The 17,015-nt window shown below is 34.2% G+C and overlaps 1 protein-coding gene across 3 annotated transcripts in view; it reads right to left on the bottom strand.

The window, feature by feature from the left end:
• Positions 1 to 1,511: 1,511 nt before the first annotated feature.
• Mybl1 (MYB proto-oncogene like 1) overlaps positions 1,512 to 17,015 on the bottom strand; it is a 39,085-nt gene continuing 23,581 nt past the window's right edge. For 2 of the 3 annotated variants that reach the window (XM_005066746.4, XM_021225231.2), the window contains 8 exons: positions 11,197 to 11,430; positions 9,732 to 10,100; positions 8,377 to 8,519; positions 7,836 to 7,950; positions 6,643 to 6,759; positions 6,314 to 6,418; positions 5,661 to 5,840; positions 1,512 to 4,077 (listed from right to left, as the gene is read on the bottom strand). In XM_005066746.4, the coding sequence (XP_005066803.1) occupies positions 3,949 to 4,077; positions 5,661 to 5,840; positions 6,314 to 6,418; positions 6,643 to 6,759; positions 7,836 to 7,950; positions 8,377 to 8,519; positions 9,732 to 10,100; positions 11,197 to 11,430 (1,392 nt within the window). In that variant the 3' untranslated portion in view covers positions 1,512 to 3,948. The remainder of the gene's footprint in view (positions 4,078 to 5,660; positions 5,841 to 6,313; positions 6,419 to 6,642; positions 6,760 to 7,835; positions 7,951 to 8,376; positions 8,520 to 9,731; positions 10,101 to 11,196; positions 11,431 to 17,015) is intronic. The other variant, XM_005066747.4, reaches the window with a different exon arrangement.

Genomic DNA, 17,015 nt, shown 5'->3' with positions numbered 1-17,015 from the left:
TCTCAGAGAATAAGTATCTGTCCAAATACTATCATATGTTTTAGATTAGAAATTAAAGATCTGATTACCTGGCTGGCTTATCACTCCATAACTGATTAATCAAGCAGTAAATTACATGGTTATAAAAAGTGAGCTAAAAGATTCTCAGAAAGTTTTTTAGTTGTAAGGCAAAACTTACATAAATGACTAAGAAATCAAAGCTATCTATAAACTTGTTATGTAAGTATAGGTAATATTTCCTGGCAAAACCTATTAAAAGTCTTCCAACATTTACCAAGATTTTCTAGCCTCATTGATAAGACTTAGAAATGAACTAATAATAAACAGCAACTCTTACTCTTTAGAAGCATGAAGGATAGTGTTAACATTTTATGAAGCAATCAGGAAATGTTTCACAGACCTGTGCTATATGGCTGACATTTTAGCATTCTAAAGAGACAGCAGGAAAAGAAAGTAAAATTGCAAACAGACATGGAAAAAAGCATATAGATGTTCTTGGGAAAGCTAAGTCACCAATAGGATTGGAAATGAAGTGTGGAAACTGGTCCCAAGTAGAAAATAAATAAGAATCACCATTATTATTTCAGGCAACCTCAGAGATTTGATCACATCTGCATGTGATTTCTTTCTATATACATCTAAGGTGAGAATGTACCTAGTCCTCTGCAGCTTGACCTTACATACAAACAAATAGAATTCTGGTTTCATATACCAAGTTTTTAAAAATTACATAAGCCTTTTACTGAGAGGCAAACTCATTTTCAGTGAGTTAATGCCAACAGACAGCTAAGCCTAGAAAACTAAGTAATGGTGATGAACTCACTAAGATGACGTAATATTGCCAATACCTGACTGGTGGCTGCTTGGCCTTTCCCAGGGAACACTCTAATGCCAGGGCAGTTTCTTGCTATTTCTACAGAATGAGCTCAGTGCAATGTGGCCTTATACAGGGAGCCTTTAAGACAGACCTAAAGGGCTGGAGAGATGGCTCAGAGGTTAAGAGCACTAGCTGCTCTTCCAGAGGACCAGAGTTCAATTCCCAGCAACCACATGGTGGCTCACAACCATCTGTAATGAGATCTGGTGTCCTCTTCTGGCCTGCAGGCATACATGCAGACAGAACACTATGTAATAAATTAATAAAAATCTTTAAAAAGAAAAGACAGGCCTCAATATGGGGGTTGAAAGGAGCTAAGAAATCATTCAGTGGATGAACAAAGGAAAAGCAATTGCATTTAGGAGCATGATAAAAGGCAGGTCTAGGTGGGGAAAAAGAAATCTGCGTTAAACGTTCTATTACCAATATCAATAAAAGTTACATGGAAATATTTAAATGGAAGTTGAAATATTTTGAAGTCTGGTGGAGAAACCACATTTGTTAATGGAAGAAATTACCTGCAAAGGGAGTTCTAAGAGTACATAGAGTAAGAACTCAATGCTGGACTCAGGTCTTAAGGGCTCAATCAAATCCATTACACAGAACCAAAGTGAATGAGCAACACCACATCAGCTTGTACACAGATGCTTTATTTGGATGTTAATAGATTTCAACATTGTCTGCAAGATTCTCTTACAATGCAAAGTTTTCTCATATATTAAAAAAACTCAATTTAGTCAGTGTAATTGCTGTATTAATATGAAAACCTTACAATAAAATGCAGTATGGTATGTGTGTAGTCAGTTTCCATGCATGTATGGCTGCTACCTGTATGCCTGGAATCTTCAGAAAACTGGAGAATCCAAATGAACAGTAAAAAAGGTGACTTAAGATGCCTGACATGTTTATGATTACAAATCTTGCAAAAAAAAAAAAGCAACAAAGCAGTTAACTTGAGGATTCAACCAACACCATCCCAAATATGTACTACATTCCATAAGCCCAGGCTTATATACAATATATTAACATTTGTGTTAACTTAATGCTCAAGAAAAATTATGTTTTAAAATATGTAGCCTATCTGAGATATTTTACTTTGGCAACAGGAGACTATTGTATCCAATGCAGCTAAAGACTACATTTTTAAAAAAGGAATTATGTGTTATTATCACCCCAAAGTAACTGAAATGATATAGTATGATTCTTCACAATCATTGGTTTTACAAAGCAACATTTCTGTGAGAAGTTCATTAATTAGAAAAAATCAACATATTTAACATGCTAAGAAGATTCAAATTTCTTTACCTATTAGTTATCAAGAAGGCATAATCTTAGTACCACCACACATATTCTTTACTTCTCACTAACATATAGTATGCAAAAACTAGCAATTGGATTTAAAGCTTAAAACCTTTTTAGGTCTACTGTAGAAGAACTAGACATATTAAAATATTCAGTAGTCCCATTTCTATTAACAGATAAATAGATTTTTTAAAATCTTAAGCTGTTTTGTTTGGTTTGGTCTTGAGGCATAGTAGTGTTTTGGTCTTTGTAAGAATCTGCTTGGTAATAGTTGAATCCATTAAGTTAACTTGAGAACTTGCCATCATTTGCTTATCTTTTCACACAGTGCAAGTGGTGGTCGCTCTTTCCATCTCTCATAGCAGCAAGCCGATTCTGCTACTTTCTATAGCAGCATACTTCAGGAGTGGAGAGGGAGAGAGTGTGTCAATTATAAATAATTCAAACTACAGTGTACAATTCTATTTGCCTGTCAGTGTTTAGATTGACAGAACACCATTATATGTCTCAAAAATTAGATAAAATCTCTACCTCATAAGCAAAGACATTCTTTCAAAAAGAAATAAAATAAGTGCAAATACCTAAACAGGCAACTGAAGCAACTGTTGTAACCTGGAAACACAAAACATTTATAAAAGGACAAAGTATTTGTATAAATAAAAGATAATATTTTCTAATTCTGAAACATTGAGTAAATACAATAAACTTTCTAAGTGCAGACTGTTTTAGGGAGCAGGGTACCATATTGTTTTTTAAACAAAATGAAAATTTCAAACACATACACAAATCACCAGATTAATTTATGACCTCCAATATAATTTAAAAAGAAAATATTAAATTATTATTTAGTACATTTTAGAACTATTTTATAACCAACATGATTTAAAGGATATAGTGCAATATTTAGGTAGATGTGACATACAGTATATTGTATTCTTTGCAGCTATAACTTAACTATTTCATACTTGAAAGTCAAAGTTATTCTTTACTATGTTAGCTGTAATGACAAGGAACAACACTGGCTTCTAGACAATATATATATATATGTGTATATATATATACATTTAAGCTTTAAAATGAAAATAAATTATAAAAACAGACATCTTTCTAATTTACAGTTTTCCTGCTCCTACTGTACAATACATTCAACAGAATTCTCAGCTCTTCTGAGACTTATAAAGAAATACTGACTCTTTGCTAGTAAAAAAAGCCCACTTTCAATGCTTTTTTATTACTATGCTCAAATAAATATGCTTAACACTGTAGTTAATTTCATTGTTTCTGAAAAATACCAAAAATTAGTAGTGCAACTTTCTAGCTTCCTCGAGATTCCTTCTCATGAGTTTCTTTATAAACGGTCATCTAAGTAAATCAGGAAAAAGTACTCATAAGCCCCCATGCTTCCTAAACAGAGACTAACTTGTTTATAATAGACTACAGCCTGGAGAAAGTAGCAACTATATCCTGTAAAGAAATTGTGTGAAAATTTGCTTTGGAATACACATGAACATCCTTATTTTCCCATTTTGTTCTTTAAAAACAAATTTTAAAACTCTTATTTCTTTAAAAAAGCAAATAATGAATTTGCCTACCCCTTACTTTAAGTGGCTTATTAGGTTGTTTTGCCTGTCCAATATAGAAAAAAATGCAAACCATTTTAGGGATGTATTAAATCCTTTAAAAGAATTAACTGAGACAAATTTCACTGCAACCTAATTTGGCAGAGAACACAGTAAGGGGGTAGGTCATTTTATCAGCGTTAGTAGCAATTAGAGTATTAGAGCTCTTGAAGTGCTGCTGGCAGCTGTGTAAGTGCTCAGGTATCTTCTTGCTTGTTCAGTCATGATAAGTTGGTCTTCTGTCTTCCCATATACCACTGTTTCCCATTCACAGTTTGACTATGAAGGAAATATCAAGTGATGTAAAAATTAGTAAAATACCTAAACCACTTCATAATTAGAACATGAGCACGCATACGTGTGAGTGAGTGTGTGTGTGTTTGCTCGAGTGCGCACACGTGGGCATGACAACATATGTGAAGTCAAAGGACAAATGTCAGGAGTCAGTCCTCTCACTCTACGGTGTGGACTGCAGAACTAAACCTAGGTCATAGCCATCAGCAGGAAGCACCTTTATCCACTGAGTTATATTGCCAGTCTACATAACTAGACTTTTAAAAGTCAATTATTTTGACTAGGAATTTTGTATGTAATTTGTTTTGATAACAATATCTTTTCAAATGAGATGCTATACTTTTAAATACATACTAAAATATTTATGATCAATTTTGTATAATTATTATAATTACATATATTGCTCACTGGCCTATGGTGATGGTATAATAGTTTTGTTCCCAACATCTCCCCACAAATCAAATGAATCATAAAAGGAAAAGAAATAACTAATCTCTTTTGTCCCCACATTTTGCAAAAGTTACAAAGAGAGGAGCTAAAGATGTAGTTCATTGGTAGAGTATTTATCTAGCATGTAGGAGACTCGGGTTTGGTCCCCAGTACCAAGAAAAAAATAAAAGACTTAGAGGGAAGATGTAATGTCAAAAAGTGAGCTAAGAATCTACCCTCTTTGTTATCAAAGAATAACGATATCTACATTATATGTAAGAATTACTACATAATGAACTTTAATAAGAAGCTCTATGTTAAACACCGGGAATTCAAAGCACTTTAAATCAATAAGGGAATGAATTATGTTACTCTTTGAAAGCCATGGCTCAAGACAGACAGGGAGATATATCTGATTGCCAAAGATATTCTCAAGGAATGCTTGAATGTCAGGGAAACTACTCTGCAGTCAGCGCAGCATAAAGAAAAAAATCTTACTCTCCAACAATTCATATTCTTTGGGCAAACTCAAAATAAGAATTTCACCAGCCTTCATTTACATCTACTTACTGGTCACAGAGAAATGGCAGAATTTTTTTGTTGTTGTTTTATAGCTTCTGGTCTATTGGGATCATGCTGAAAATGCTTCCAACTACTTACCATTTCAGAACAACAAATGTGACTTTTTACAGGTAAAGAAGTTCCAGAAGTGGATTTAAATATCATTACACACACACACACACACACACACACACACACACACACACACACACACACAAAGGAATCATGAAAGGGCCAGGCATGATGGCACAAGTGTATCCTGGACTTAGGAATATGAAACTGCAGGACTATGATTTCAAGGTCAGCTATATAATGAGATGAGATCCTGTCTCAAAACAACAGCAACAACAACAAAACCCTAAAAATCTCTGGCTACAATTCCAATTGTATAGCTGGTATGTGCACTGATGAGTGTATCTCAAACCCAAACCTGCTTTCAGTGACAAAATAATGATGTTTTTATTGCATTTGTCAATTTTAAACTCTAAAAGAAAAGGTATAGCTTGTGATCAGTAAGTTTAAAGTGATCATTGACTAAACAACAATAAAAATCACTAAAGAAACTTATAAATCCATACCTGAAGGTTCTTTTCCAATTTGACAACTTTAGAAGTGTTAGGGTTTGGTTTCTTTTTAGTAAGTGTATATGTTTTGTTGGCTGAATTTATATCTTGTTTTTCAGGAGTCAAGTTGCACCTATTGTCATGTATTTCCAATAATGGTATCATTAATAAAGATGTTGTAAGTATATTTTCTGACTAAGAGAAAAAAGAAACAGGAAAATAACTAATTCAAAAGTAGAGACAAGAGACTATTGAGTAAGTGGTAATGGAAGTCCTGTTAATTTTCCTCTTAGGAAGCATTTGGCTATGATGAAATATCTAGTGCTATAGTAATATCTTGGTAATTTCACAGAATAAATTTCTAGTGCTATAGTGATATTTTGTTAATAAACTAATATAAATCTCTAGTACTATTTTGGTAATTAAAATTTAAAGCTTTGTAAACCACCACTTTTTGACATCATACAGAAGACTAACTTTTCTCAAAATAAAATAAGTTTAAAAAATAATATATTCTTCATAGATAATAGATTCTCTCTGAATGAGGCAAAATAATCCTAAGTTTTCTGTGACTCTCCTTTAAATGATCTGACCAAGCAATGACTATGGTATGAGAACCACCATGACTTAAGACACCATTTAAAAACATGTATGAATTCTTTACAAACCTGCATGTCTGAAATGTCTTCTGTTAGTAGCTGAGTGCCTGGTTCTTCTTTGTCCCAGCTATCTAAGGCTAGTGATTTTCTGACTTTCTTCACAGATGCAGAATGCTAAGAAAAATAATTTACAAGGTAACTTTATATCCAAGTCTCTTGAGCATGATAAAAAGACTTCCATTAACAGTAAAAAAGCTAACATGGAAAAACACACAATCACAGCTCTCAGAAAGCACAGGCAGGAAGGAGATTTGCAAGTTTGAGGGCAGCTAGAGTTACATAAAGACCCTCCTCTAACTAACTATGGAAATAAATACATAAAAAATACTCAAGATTACCTCTTGCTTGCAGCTTTTGTAAGCAGGTTCATCTTCCTCTTTGAGGAATATGTCTGTTCCAGTTTCTTCTTTTAAAACTTCTCGAATGTCTTCTTCCAAGAAGGCAAGTGGCTGGGACTAAATTATTTTTTTAAAGGTTTTTAAAAGGCAATTGCCAGAAATTCCTTTTTTATCTCTCTGTATATAAAAATCTGTCTTTTAGCCTCTCAAGATAACAAGCCTGACAACCCAAGTTCCATGCCTGGAGTTCATGGTAGAAGGAGAAAATTAATCCCCCAAAGCCTTTTCAAAAGCATCATTGTCTGTGCACACCCACAATATCAATAAATAGTTGAGCTTTTTTTAAAACTGTCTTTTATACTTTTCCTATATTAACAAAATTATCTCCTACATGCTATAGATACATAAATTAACTAATCGGTTTATAGCAAAAATAATTGCTTAAAATATTAATTAATTTTAATGAACCACCCCCTAAAATTACTAAAAATAGAACAAAACTTAAATCATCACTGAAGAAATCAAATGTAAGTCACACTTTTATTTCTAATAAACTTTTAAAATATCTGCATATGTCTAGAATGTTCTGGACTTTTCTGAGGTATTTTAAAGATAACAATATTTATGAGAATACAAATAAATAACTAAAGTACTCCACAGACGTATTAATTCATGAACTATTGCTGCCACAGCTACAAGAATAATAACAGTAACAACTAAGTACTCGCTATATTGAAACTAGAGACAAGCCCCCTTAATTTGTATTTTCTTTTAGTTCACAATAAAGAACTGGGGTATGCTTGCTAACTTGTACATAGAAGAGAAAACTGAATTCAAATACGTTCCCAGACCCTTTAGTTTCCTAAACAACATTAAGTGATTAGATATATCAAAATACTAATTCTACTGCAGTCAAATCACTAAATAAATGTTTTAACATTAAGAAAAAAAGCATGCCATTAACAACTGTTTTCTTCTAGTTAACATGAGAACATACAAACTTAAAATGAGTCAAACAAAGGGTTATTTACAGGCCAAGGAAGACTAACACAAATTTATACTCATAAATTAAGAGATACAATTTTGTTTCAGTTTCAACGAACACTTTTTAATGCTAAAAATTCAAGATGGCAAAAAACACTTTTTCTTTAATTAAAACTAGGAAAGCACTTGAGAATAAAGAACACACATACCACAATTTTAAGAGGTCCATATTTCTTTTCCTGAGCAGCAAGTGCATTCTTAAATGGAGTAGGAGTTCTTGGTGTGGTACCCAATATAGATCTTCTAATAGTAGGTGTTCTAAACCTAGTCAATCATTCAGATATTTGTATTATTATCATTATATGAGTTCACATATGTTAAGGAAGGCAAAGCCATGCAAAATCATAAACTACATTTTATATACACATTTTTAAAAGCATTACAGAGATATTTGAAACATGGTTGCCTAAAGTAATTTATACTCTAATAATTTTTAAAAGAAAAAATGACTTAGAAAAAGTACTAAGAATATTTTGCTTGAAATAAAAACTTTATGCTACATTTTGCTAGTTTTTAGTATTCTACAGGAACAAAACAAGAAGTTGTGACTTTAAAAACAATAACAACAAACTTCTAAATTCAACAGACATAGAGATTATGTGATATGCCATTCACTTGAACAAAATGCTAACATACCTTTGACATTATGCTTCCTGCTCTCCCTAACATAATTATTTAATGCACACTCACCCTACATTTTCTTTTTGGTCTTTGGGAGTTGTTTCCTTCTGAAGAGGAGTTGTAATCAGAACTTTTTGCCCACAAATTGGGGTTGATGTAAACGAAGGATTTTCTATATTAAGTTGTTCATTTCCAGGACATGTGTTAAAAAACTAAAAGGGGAAGAGATTTCACAGACGATATTTTTCAACATCAAAACTCCTATACAAATATCAAACTGGTTAATACTTCTCTATTGCTTTCGGAAAAGATTTTCAATATTACATATACTTTCTACTTCATGGAAATTAAGCTCCATAAAGGCAAGACATTTGTTTTGTTCACTGCTGCCTCCCAGAACTTAAACCATTTCAAAGAGTTTGGCACATGAAAAAACATTTAAGAAACAGTTGTCTTACAAATGGTCAAGTTTTATAATAGTACAAAAAATTAAAACAAAACAGTATGCCATCAAATATAGATCTACAGAAACCATACACAGTTGTTGCAATAAATCTCTCAGTTTTGTACAAGAGTATAACTGAGAAAGTTAACTGTGAGCTGTTATTCATAAATAATGTTAAGTGTACTTTTAGTTGAGGGTATCTTGAACCCAGACAAGAACAATAGAGTGGGCAAGGTGTGTGCACCTGTAGTTCCAACTCTCAGGAAGAACAAGCCCTGGGAAGGAACAGTGCTTGCCTATTGAAAGTTAAGTCTATAGCAAATCTGCCTGCCTAGAAGCACAGATACTTTAAGCAGACAAAACAAGAGTCCACTCTCTAAATTACACAGTGCACTACGGAGACTTAACTTGCATACTATTATGAAAACCTAATCTACTTTTGTCGCTTTCAGACAAGAAGTGGTAATATGAAGAAGTGGAAATTGCTTCAAAAGTGCCACCTATAACTGCAATCGACTCCGGCTCTATCACTCCTGTCTCCTAATACTTGAATCATCTCACCTAGGATTAGCAATCAAACTCTTTCAAAGGATAAAATCCAAATGGCATGAGATATAAGCACCTTCCACTTTGCTTCCTAGCATAGACTTTACTTCAGTAAAAATCGATAATGTATAAGGCTCTGGAAGTGGAAAACCTCATTTCCTTGGAATAAGTCATTTTATTTCTAGGGCCAGTTTCTTGAAGAGACTTACAAAGAAATAGGACTATGTGACAAAGACAACTTCCCTTTTAGCTCTTGAAATTCTATGGTGGTATAACGCAGATACTACATGTGAGACTAAGTTTACCAGTCTCATGTATACATTTAAACATCTATCTTTGTGTTAACAAAGCAACCAACTGCTAGTAAAGACACTAACGATCTAATTTAATTCATCCTGTATACATTTGTAAACATAAATAAAGACATTAATACCTGTGAAGGAGAAAATGGTAGTGTTTTCACTGGTGTGTGTTTTAATGCTGTATTACTGCCTTCATTGAATGAACTATCACCAAGTTCGTTGCCTAGAGACTGACCCACTCGTATTCGTTTCTTCTTTCTAAGGATGGTTGGTGGAGTGCTAAACTTGACCACATTTGGGGATGTTAGAGGAATAGCTTCACTGTCTCCACCATTACAGCTGTTCTTTTTCCCTTCAAGTACAAGACTGACATTAAATTGACATTCCATGGCTCCTTCATTATGTTGAATTCGCATTAGTTTAACTGGAGTAGACTTGACAGGAGAAGTAGCAGCATCAGAAAGATCAAAACTGGTAACATCACTCCATGCTACAGGATCCTACAAAAAATTGAATTCTTAACTCATTAAACTGTAACCTAGATAAAAATGATCTGAACACAGGATAATTTCTAACAAGCTATTTACTCATTTTTACCAGTAAAAATAAACTTTGCCTAAACATCTCCATCTAATTAAGCAGGATATTAGAAGAAAACATTACAATTTTTATAATATCAATTTGGAATATTCCAAGATAATGTTTCATCTAATTTAGTAGCTAAAATTTTTGGTCAGAAAATTTTCCTTTAAAAAAAGGCTATTTTAGGCTATTATTAAAAAGAACTAATTATACATAAAATCATTCTATTAAACAGGAAAATATTATAAAACTCTGCATAACCATTAGGTAATATGTATGGAACACAGACTTTGATTTAGAAATTCAGTTTACCAAATATATAATTGTCATGAATTGACAATAAAGCCTTCTATAAATACTTTTTATTGATAACACTGAAAATCTACATGCCCTCTGAACACACAGTAACAGAAGCACATTCAGTAAATACACTGTCTTACAGTCATATGGTGGAATACTATAAAGCCTCAAAACTCGAGTTTAAAAACTATATTTAAGATTCAGGCATTGTGACACATGCCTTTAATCCCAGCACTCAGGAGGCAGAGGCAGAAAGATCTCTGTAAATTCAAGGCCAGCCTGGTCTATATATGGAGTTCAAGGTCAGTCAAGGATACACAGTGAGACCCTGTTCAAAAATTTTATGTATGTTAAGAAACCAAAGACAGACTCATAAGATAAAAACATAACATGAATTACGTGTGTGTTTCTATACATCAAATGATCAAGTCTAAACATATAGATTTAAATTTTCCTCTTTAGTTTATCTAGTTTAAAACATTCTAGTATACTTAAGTAATTCATCTAATAAAGAATGAATTAAGTTTTTAATTCTAAATCATCTTTTTAAGACACATACTTGGAGGACTTTAACATTTAATTTTTTGCCATAAACCTCTACAAGAGACCAAAACTAGGCAATGCTTAACATTTAAGCTGGTAAATGTCTATTAAATATTAAACTAAGCTTCTAAACATGAGATTACATTATTAATTTCATAATTTCAAACTTACAGATTCAATAAGTTCTAGAGTCTCTGCAAATTCTGGGATGGTCTGTAGAGAAGACAGTACAGCATTTGCTTCTACAGCTAGAAACTTCGTGGGTGAGTTCTGCTGAGCAGAAACAGTCTGATTTTCATCCATGCTATAAAACTCAGTAGTGTGTTCCTCAAGGTTATTCAATGTGTTAGACATGCTATCATCCATGAGGAAACTACCAGACCAGCTAGAAAAGCTTCCAGGTTGCTAAAAGTACAAAAGAAATTTGAATATTATTCTCATTAAAGGCATGAATTTATTTTTTTAAATTTCAATAACATACTTCATATCATTTTAGCTAAAAAGATATAATACCCAATACAGCCTTTCTTCAATATTAGTATACAATTTGTTTCCACTAAATTTCATTCCTTAACTAGATTTCCTTTTTCTAAATAAATTTTAACTATAAAGTCACTGTCAATAAAGCTAGCACTTATATATAACAAAGACCTAAATCCTGGCCTCATTTTCTTTTCAAACTTCATCCACAATTCCACTCACAACCCCCCTTCTATGAAAATACCAAGCTTTCTTTTCTTTCCTTTCCTTTTCTTTTTTCTTTTCTTTTCTTTTCTTCTCTTTTTTAAGAGTCAGTTAATTTTTTTCCCCAGCAACCTAGAGTGAACTAATGCCTGGGAAAAATCTCTTAATGTCAAAGCTCAAGGGTACAGTATTTTTAAAGACAAAACCCAAACTTACATGGATTTAAGGTAAAGGTCAGACTAACCTCGGGGCATTTGTTTCTGGTCAAACATGGTTATTTCAGATATGACAATTGACTTTGATTTACACCTGGTTCAGTGACTTTACTTCATGTTTAGATCACACCAACATTAATTATTTTGAGTAATACGTGTGGACTATGGTCAGGGTTATGGAAATCAGAAGTATGTATTCGCAGAACAGACATGGCTGTTGCGTGGGTCATGGGCTGAGAAGCATTTAAGCAGACACAACATGGAGTCTGGACAAGATGGTATTATTTTGTCCACTTCAAGAAAAGAACTAAAAGATGGTTAAGGGAAAAGTTTTACTCAAAATACTATCTGGCCTCAGTGGATGCAGGACTGAAGGGCCACTCCTAGGAAGGTGGGCTCATCTCCTGCCATGATTAAGGAGATGGTTTAATGAAATATTGTAATTTTCCCTCACGGCATCCTCACCCCTAAAACAGTGGATTACCAGGCTGCAGTTGTACCACTTCATAAGTTATCCAGCTTTTCTAGATTACCCAGTAAAGTGTATCTTCTCCTTTTCTTCCTTCCATCTGTGTTCTAAACATGCTTTCCCTAGCACTGAGCTTCTTCCTTTTCTCCAAAGCATCCCGCCAACACACATGGGCAGCTGCCTGCTGCTGTGTGGAAGACACACGCCTACTCTCCTCTATTGCTATGTGGCACACGGCATGCCTTCTCTCCTCTATGCTCCTCCAGACGCTGCTGAAATTACAGCTTGTGTGACTTGGAGCTGAGAATACCAAGCTTTTAACTCCCTGAAGAATGAATGATGTTCTTTTACTCTGAAGAGCCTTTTTACATACTATTTTCTCTTTATCTAGAACATTCCCTAACCCACTGTCCACACAAAGTGCTAGTTTTGATTTAAGAAACAGTTTAAATATTTAAGAAGTATACCATGTGACTGATGATATATTTTTATCGTTCTATTTACAATATTTCCCTAATTCATCTATCATGTTAATATATATATAAAGTATATATATATTATCATATATATATCATCTTGTATTTCAAGACTGGATTTGGGGCTGGAGAGATAGCTCAGTAGTTAAGAGCATTGGCTGTTCAATTCTCAGCAACCACATGGCAGCCCAAAACCATGTGTAACTCCATTTCCAAGGGTTCTAACACCCTCACACAAACATGATTGCCGGCAAAACACCAATGCACATAAAATAAATATATATTTCTGTTCAAGATTGACCTCAAAGAGGACTTTTTCTAAGTACATATTCTGACTGTGAATCTAAAGTACATATTTTTTCTATATTCTTATAAAACTAAGTGGTTTATTTCATCTCACTATATTCTATTCCTTATCTCCGTTCTCATTGCAGATTAAATACTCTGATATCAGGGGCTATATTAGTTTTCTTTCTCTCTTTAGAAACAACCCAGGCAATTTACTTATCATGCAAGCCCAGTTTCCTGCTGTTATAATAATAAAACAAGGAGATTTTGAAGAGTCACAAAGAAAAGATAACTTGCAATGTGTACAGTAATATTCAATAGGACTTTCTGAAATATGAAAATGTTCTATATACTCAGCAACTAAGTATGGGAGCCAGCAGTTATATCTGCAAAATGTGGGTGGTGCACATGAGGAATTTTAAATTTTAAATTAAGAGTGTACTGCCCATGCCAGACATGGTGTTGCATGCCATTAATCCCAGCACTTGATGGGAGGCAGAAGGAAGAGGATCTCTGTGAGTTTGAGGCCAGAGTAAGTTCCAGGACAGCCAGGACTGTTACACAGAGGAACCCAGTCTTGAGAAAACAGATAGATAGATAGATAGATAGATAGATAGATAGATAGATAGATAGATAGATAGATAGATAGATAGATAGAATAAAATGAACATATTGTTCATTTTAAAGGAATCAATAAGTGGTTTCTACTATTTAAAAATTGGGGCTGGAGAGATGGCTCAGTGGTTAAGAGTACTTGCTTATCTTCTAGAGGTGCTGTGAAATAAACCTTCTGTATACTGTGAAAATGTGTTCCTCTCATTGTTAATAAAAATGTTGATTGGCTGATTAGCTAGGCAGGATTTTGGTGGCTGAGAGAATGCTGGAAAGAAGAATGGAGTCTAAGGAGTCTTGAGTCAAACGCAGAAAAATCAATATGAGAAGTTCATAGATGAGGTAAACCAGCTTCAGGGAAGCACATAGATTAATTGAAACAGGTTTAGTTGTAAAAGCTGGCTGGAAACAAACCTAAGCCATTGACTGAATATTTAAAATTAGTAATAAGTCTCTGAATGGTTATTTGGGAGTGGCTGCTGAGAAACAGAGAAACTCTGCCTATACAGAGGACTCTGGTTCAGTCACATGTGGGCTCAAACCATTTATATCTCTACTTCCAGAGGATCTCACACCCACTTCTGACATCTACAACTTACTCAGCCAAGCAACGCATAATGGAATTCAGTAAAATAATAGTCACTATTATCACACAACTGTTAAAACAAATGTGTATGAAATCTTATGAAGCTTTAAAAAGAAGTCAGTAATCTTCTCCCTTTTAATATAAAATGTGAATTACTTTAGCTAGTATATTTTTATTAAATGAGACAGGTATGCTGCATCCTGAGCTAAGGTGTGGTGATATATTGTCTATGACTTAATAAAGCTTGCTTGGGGATCAAAATGCAAAGCTAGTCACAGTCATCGAGCCAGACAGTGGTGACACACCAGCAGCCAAGCTAGTTAACCATAAAAGCCAGATGGTGGTGGCACACACCTTTAATTCCAGATCATTGTGAGTTCAAGGCCACCCAGGGCTATACAAGAGTGAGTCAGTCAAAAAGACTAACAGAGCTCACACCTATAAACCCAGCACTATGGAGGTACAAAAGGAAGAATGCATGGATTTCGTGTGAGATTTAGTTTCCAGACAGGAAGAACATTTGCCTCTGAGGATTCTTGGAGACAGGATCACCCATTTCAGTCTGAGATAGAAGCAAAAGCTAGCGGCTGGCTGCTTTGTTTTTCTGATCTTCAATGGCTTTATTAGATCATAAATAATATATCACCACACTAAGGTATTGTTATTAGTTAAAAAATATTTATTCTTAGCCAGGTATTGGTGGCGCACACATTTAATCCCAGCATTCTGGAGTCAGAGGCAGTCGGATCTCTGTGAGTTTGAGGCCAGTCTGGTCTACAGAGTGAATTCCAAGACAACTTCCAAAGCTACACAGAGATACCCTGCCTGGGGGAGGGTGGGCGGGGATTATTCTTTGATAACATCATACATGTATGTTGGGCGATGTCATTCTGTAAATATGTGTCTGATTGGTTTGAATAAAGCACTGTTGGCCAATAGGGAAACAAGATAGGTGAGCCTAGGAGTCTAGAAGGATTCTGGGAATTGTAGTGAGGAGAGCTCTAGCCATGTGTTCTCCCAGGAGCAACGGGCACTCAGGAGTGTATCCTCAAAAAGGTAACTTCTTATAAAATATGTTAGTAATTATGGGTTAATAATCAAATCAGAGCTAGCCGATAAGAAGCCAAGCAAATGGCCAACAGCTTCATAATTAATATAGTGTCTTGTGTGTTATTTTGAGGCTGAAAGAAGCAATAGGAACCAGGCAGCGGGCAAGAAGAGTACATGTTACACATGTATACAATGTATCTTGATCATTTCCATCCACTGTTCCCCTCTCTATGTCCCCACACCCTTCCAACATGCCTCTAACACTGTTTTTTTTTTTTTTAAACCAAAAATTGGGCCAGGCAGTGATGGTGCATGCCTTTAATCCCAGCACTTGGGAGGCAGATGAGGTGGAACTCTGTGAGTTCGAGGCCAGCCTGGTCTACAGAGCAAGTTCCAGGACACAGGACTACACAGAGAAGCCCTGTCTCAAAAAATAAATGAATGAATGAATGGACTGGAGTGATGGCTCAGCAGTTAAGAACACTGGCTACTCTTCCAAGGAATCTGAATTTGATTCCTAGCACCCACTTGACAGGGCATAACCATTTGTAACCCCAGTTCTAGGGGATCTGACACCTTATTCTGGCCTCCTCAGGCCTCATATATGTGGTACACAGATATACATACATGCAAAACACCTGTAAACACATAAAATGAAAAAATTAAAATTTTTAAATCTAAAGGTACTTGAAGTTTTTTATAATTATTTTGTTTTAGTTTTAGTTTTTGTTTTAGTTTTAGTTTTAAGCACTGGGAACAAAGCTAGAGGCCTCAAACATAGGAAAAGGCTCCTATCACTGAGCTACATCCCCCTCCAAAAATGTCCAGAATGGCTTAAACAAGACATAATAATCTAAAAACAAGGACTCTCTAAATGTAACTGTTTGCCACATCTTTAGCAAAACTAAAATTAACATTAATAAGCATATTTCCAGTCTTCTATTTACTGATGGTTTAGTTTCAAAACAAAAACTGCCTTTCCTACAGTAAAAATCTCACCTACAATAATTAACATGTTATTTTAATACCCTCTCAAATAATATAAGAAGACAGTAATATTTATTTCATGATACTAGTTGAGCACATCAGTTTATTCTATCAGAATAATGCTGACTTCCTGGTAACTTACCATGTTTGCCCTATCATTCAGTCTGAAGTCAAGGAAAAGCAACTTTTTCCAGTGCTGAGACTGAACCCAAGATCTCATGCATATTAGACAAATGCTCTACCACTGAGCTGCAGGACCAGTCTAAGAAAACTCTCCTCGAAATATAAAAATACTCCATATATCACTTTATACTCTAAAATTCTCATCTAAGTATAAATATCTTTTTTCTCTAATCCATCTAGCATGGCCTGTTTAATTCTACCAGAATTTATATTATTTATATCAATTTAATACTCTTAGTTATTCTAACTAACCAAATTGAAGATATCCATATCAACTCTCTTCTGAAAGAGTTAGAGAATACAAAATGTTCCCTTCTGGTGCTATTATTATTATTATTATTATTATTATTATTATTATTATTATTAATTTCTTGCTTTGTTTTTTGAGACAGGGTTTCTCTATGTAGCTTTGGATGTCCTAGAACTCACTCTGTAAACCA

This window comes from Mesocricetus auratus, unplaced genomic scaffold, assembly GCF_017639785.1.
Source record: "Mesocricetus auratus isolate SY011 unplaced genomic scaffold, BCM_Maur_2.0 Super-Scaffold_6730, whole genome shotgun sequence".
Classification (NCBI taxonomy): domain Eukaryota; kingdom Metazoa; phylum Chordata; class Mammalia; order Rodentia; family Cricetidae; genus Mesocricetus; species Mesocricetus auratus.
This window is presented reverse-complemented; position numbering and strand designations above follow the sequence as displayed.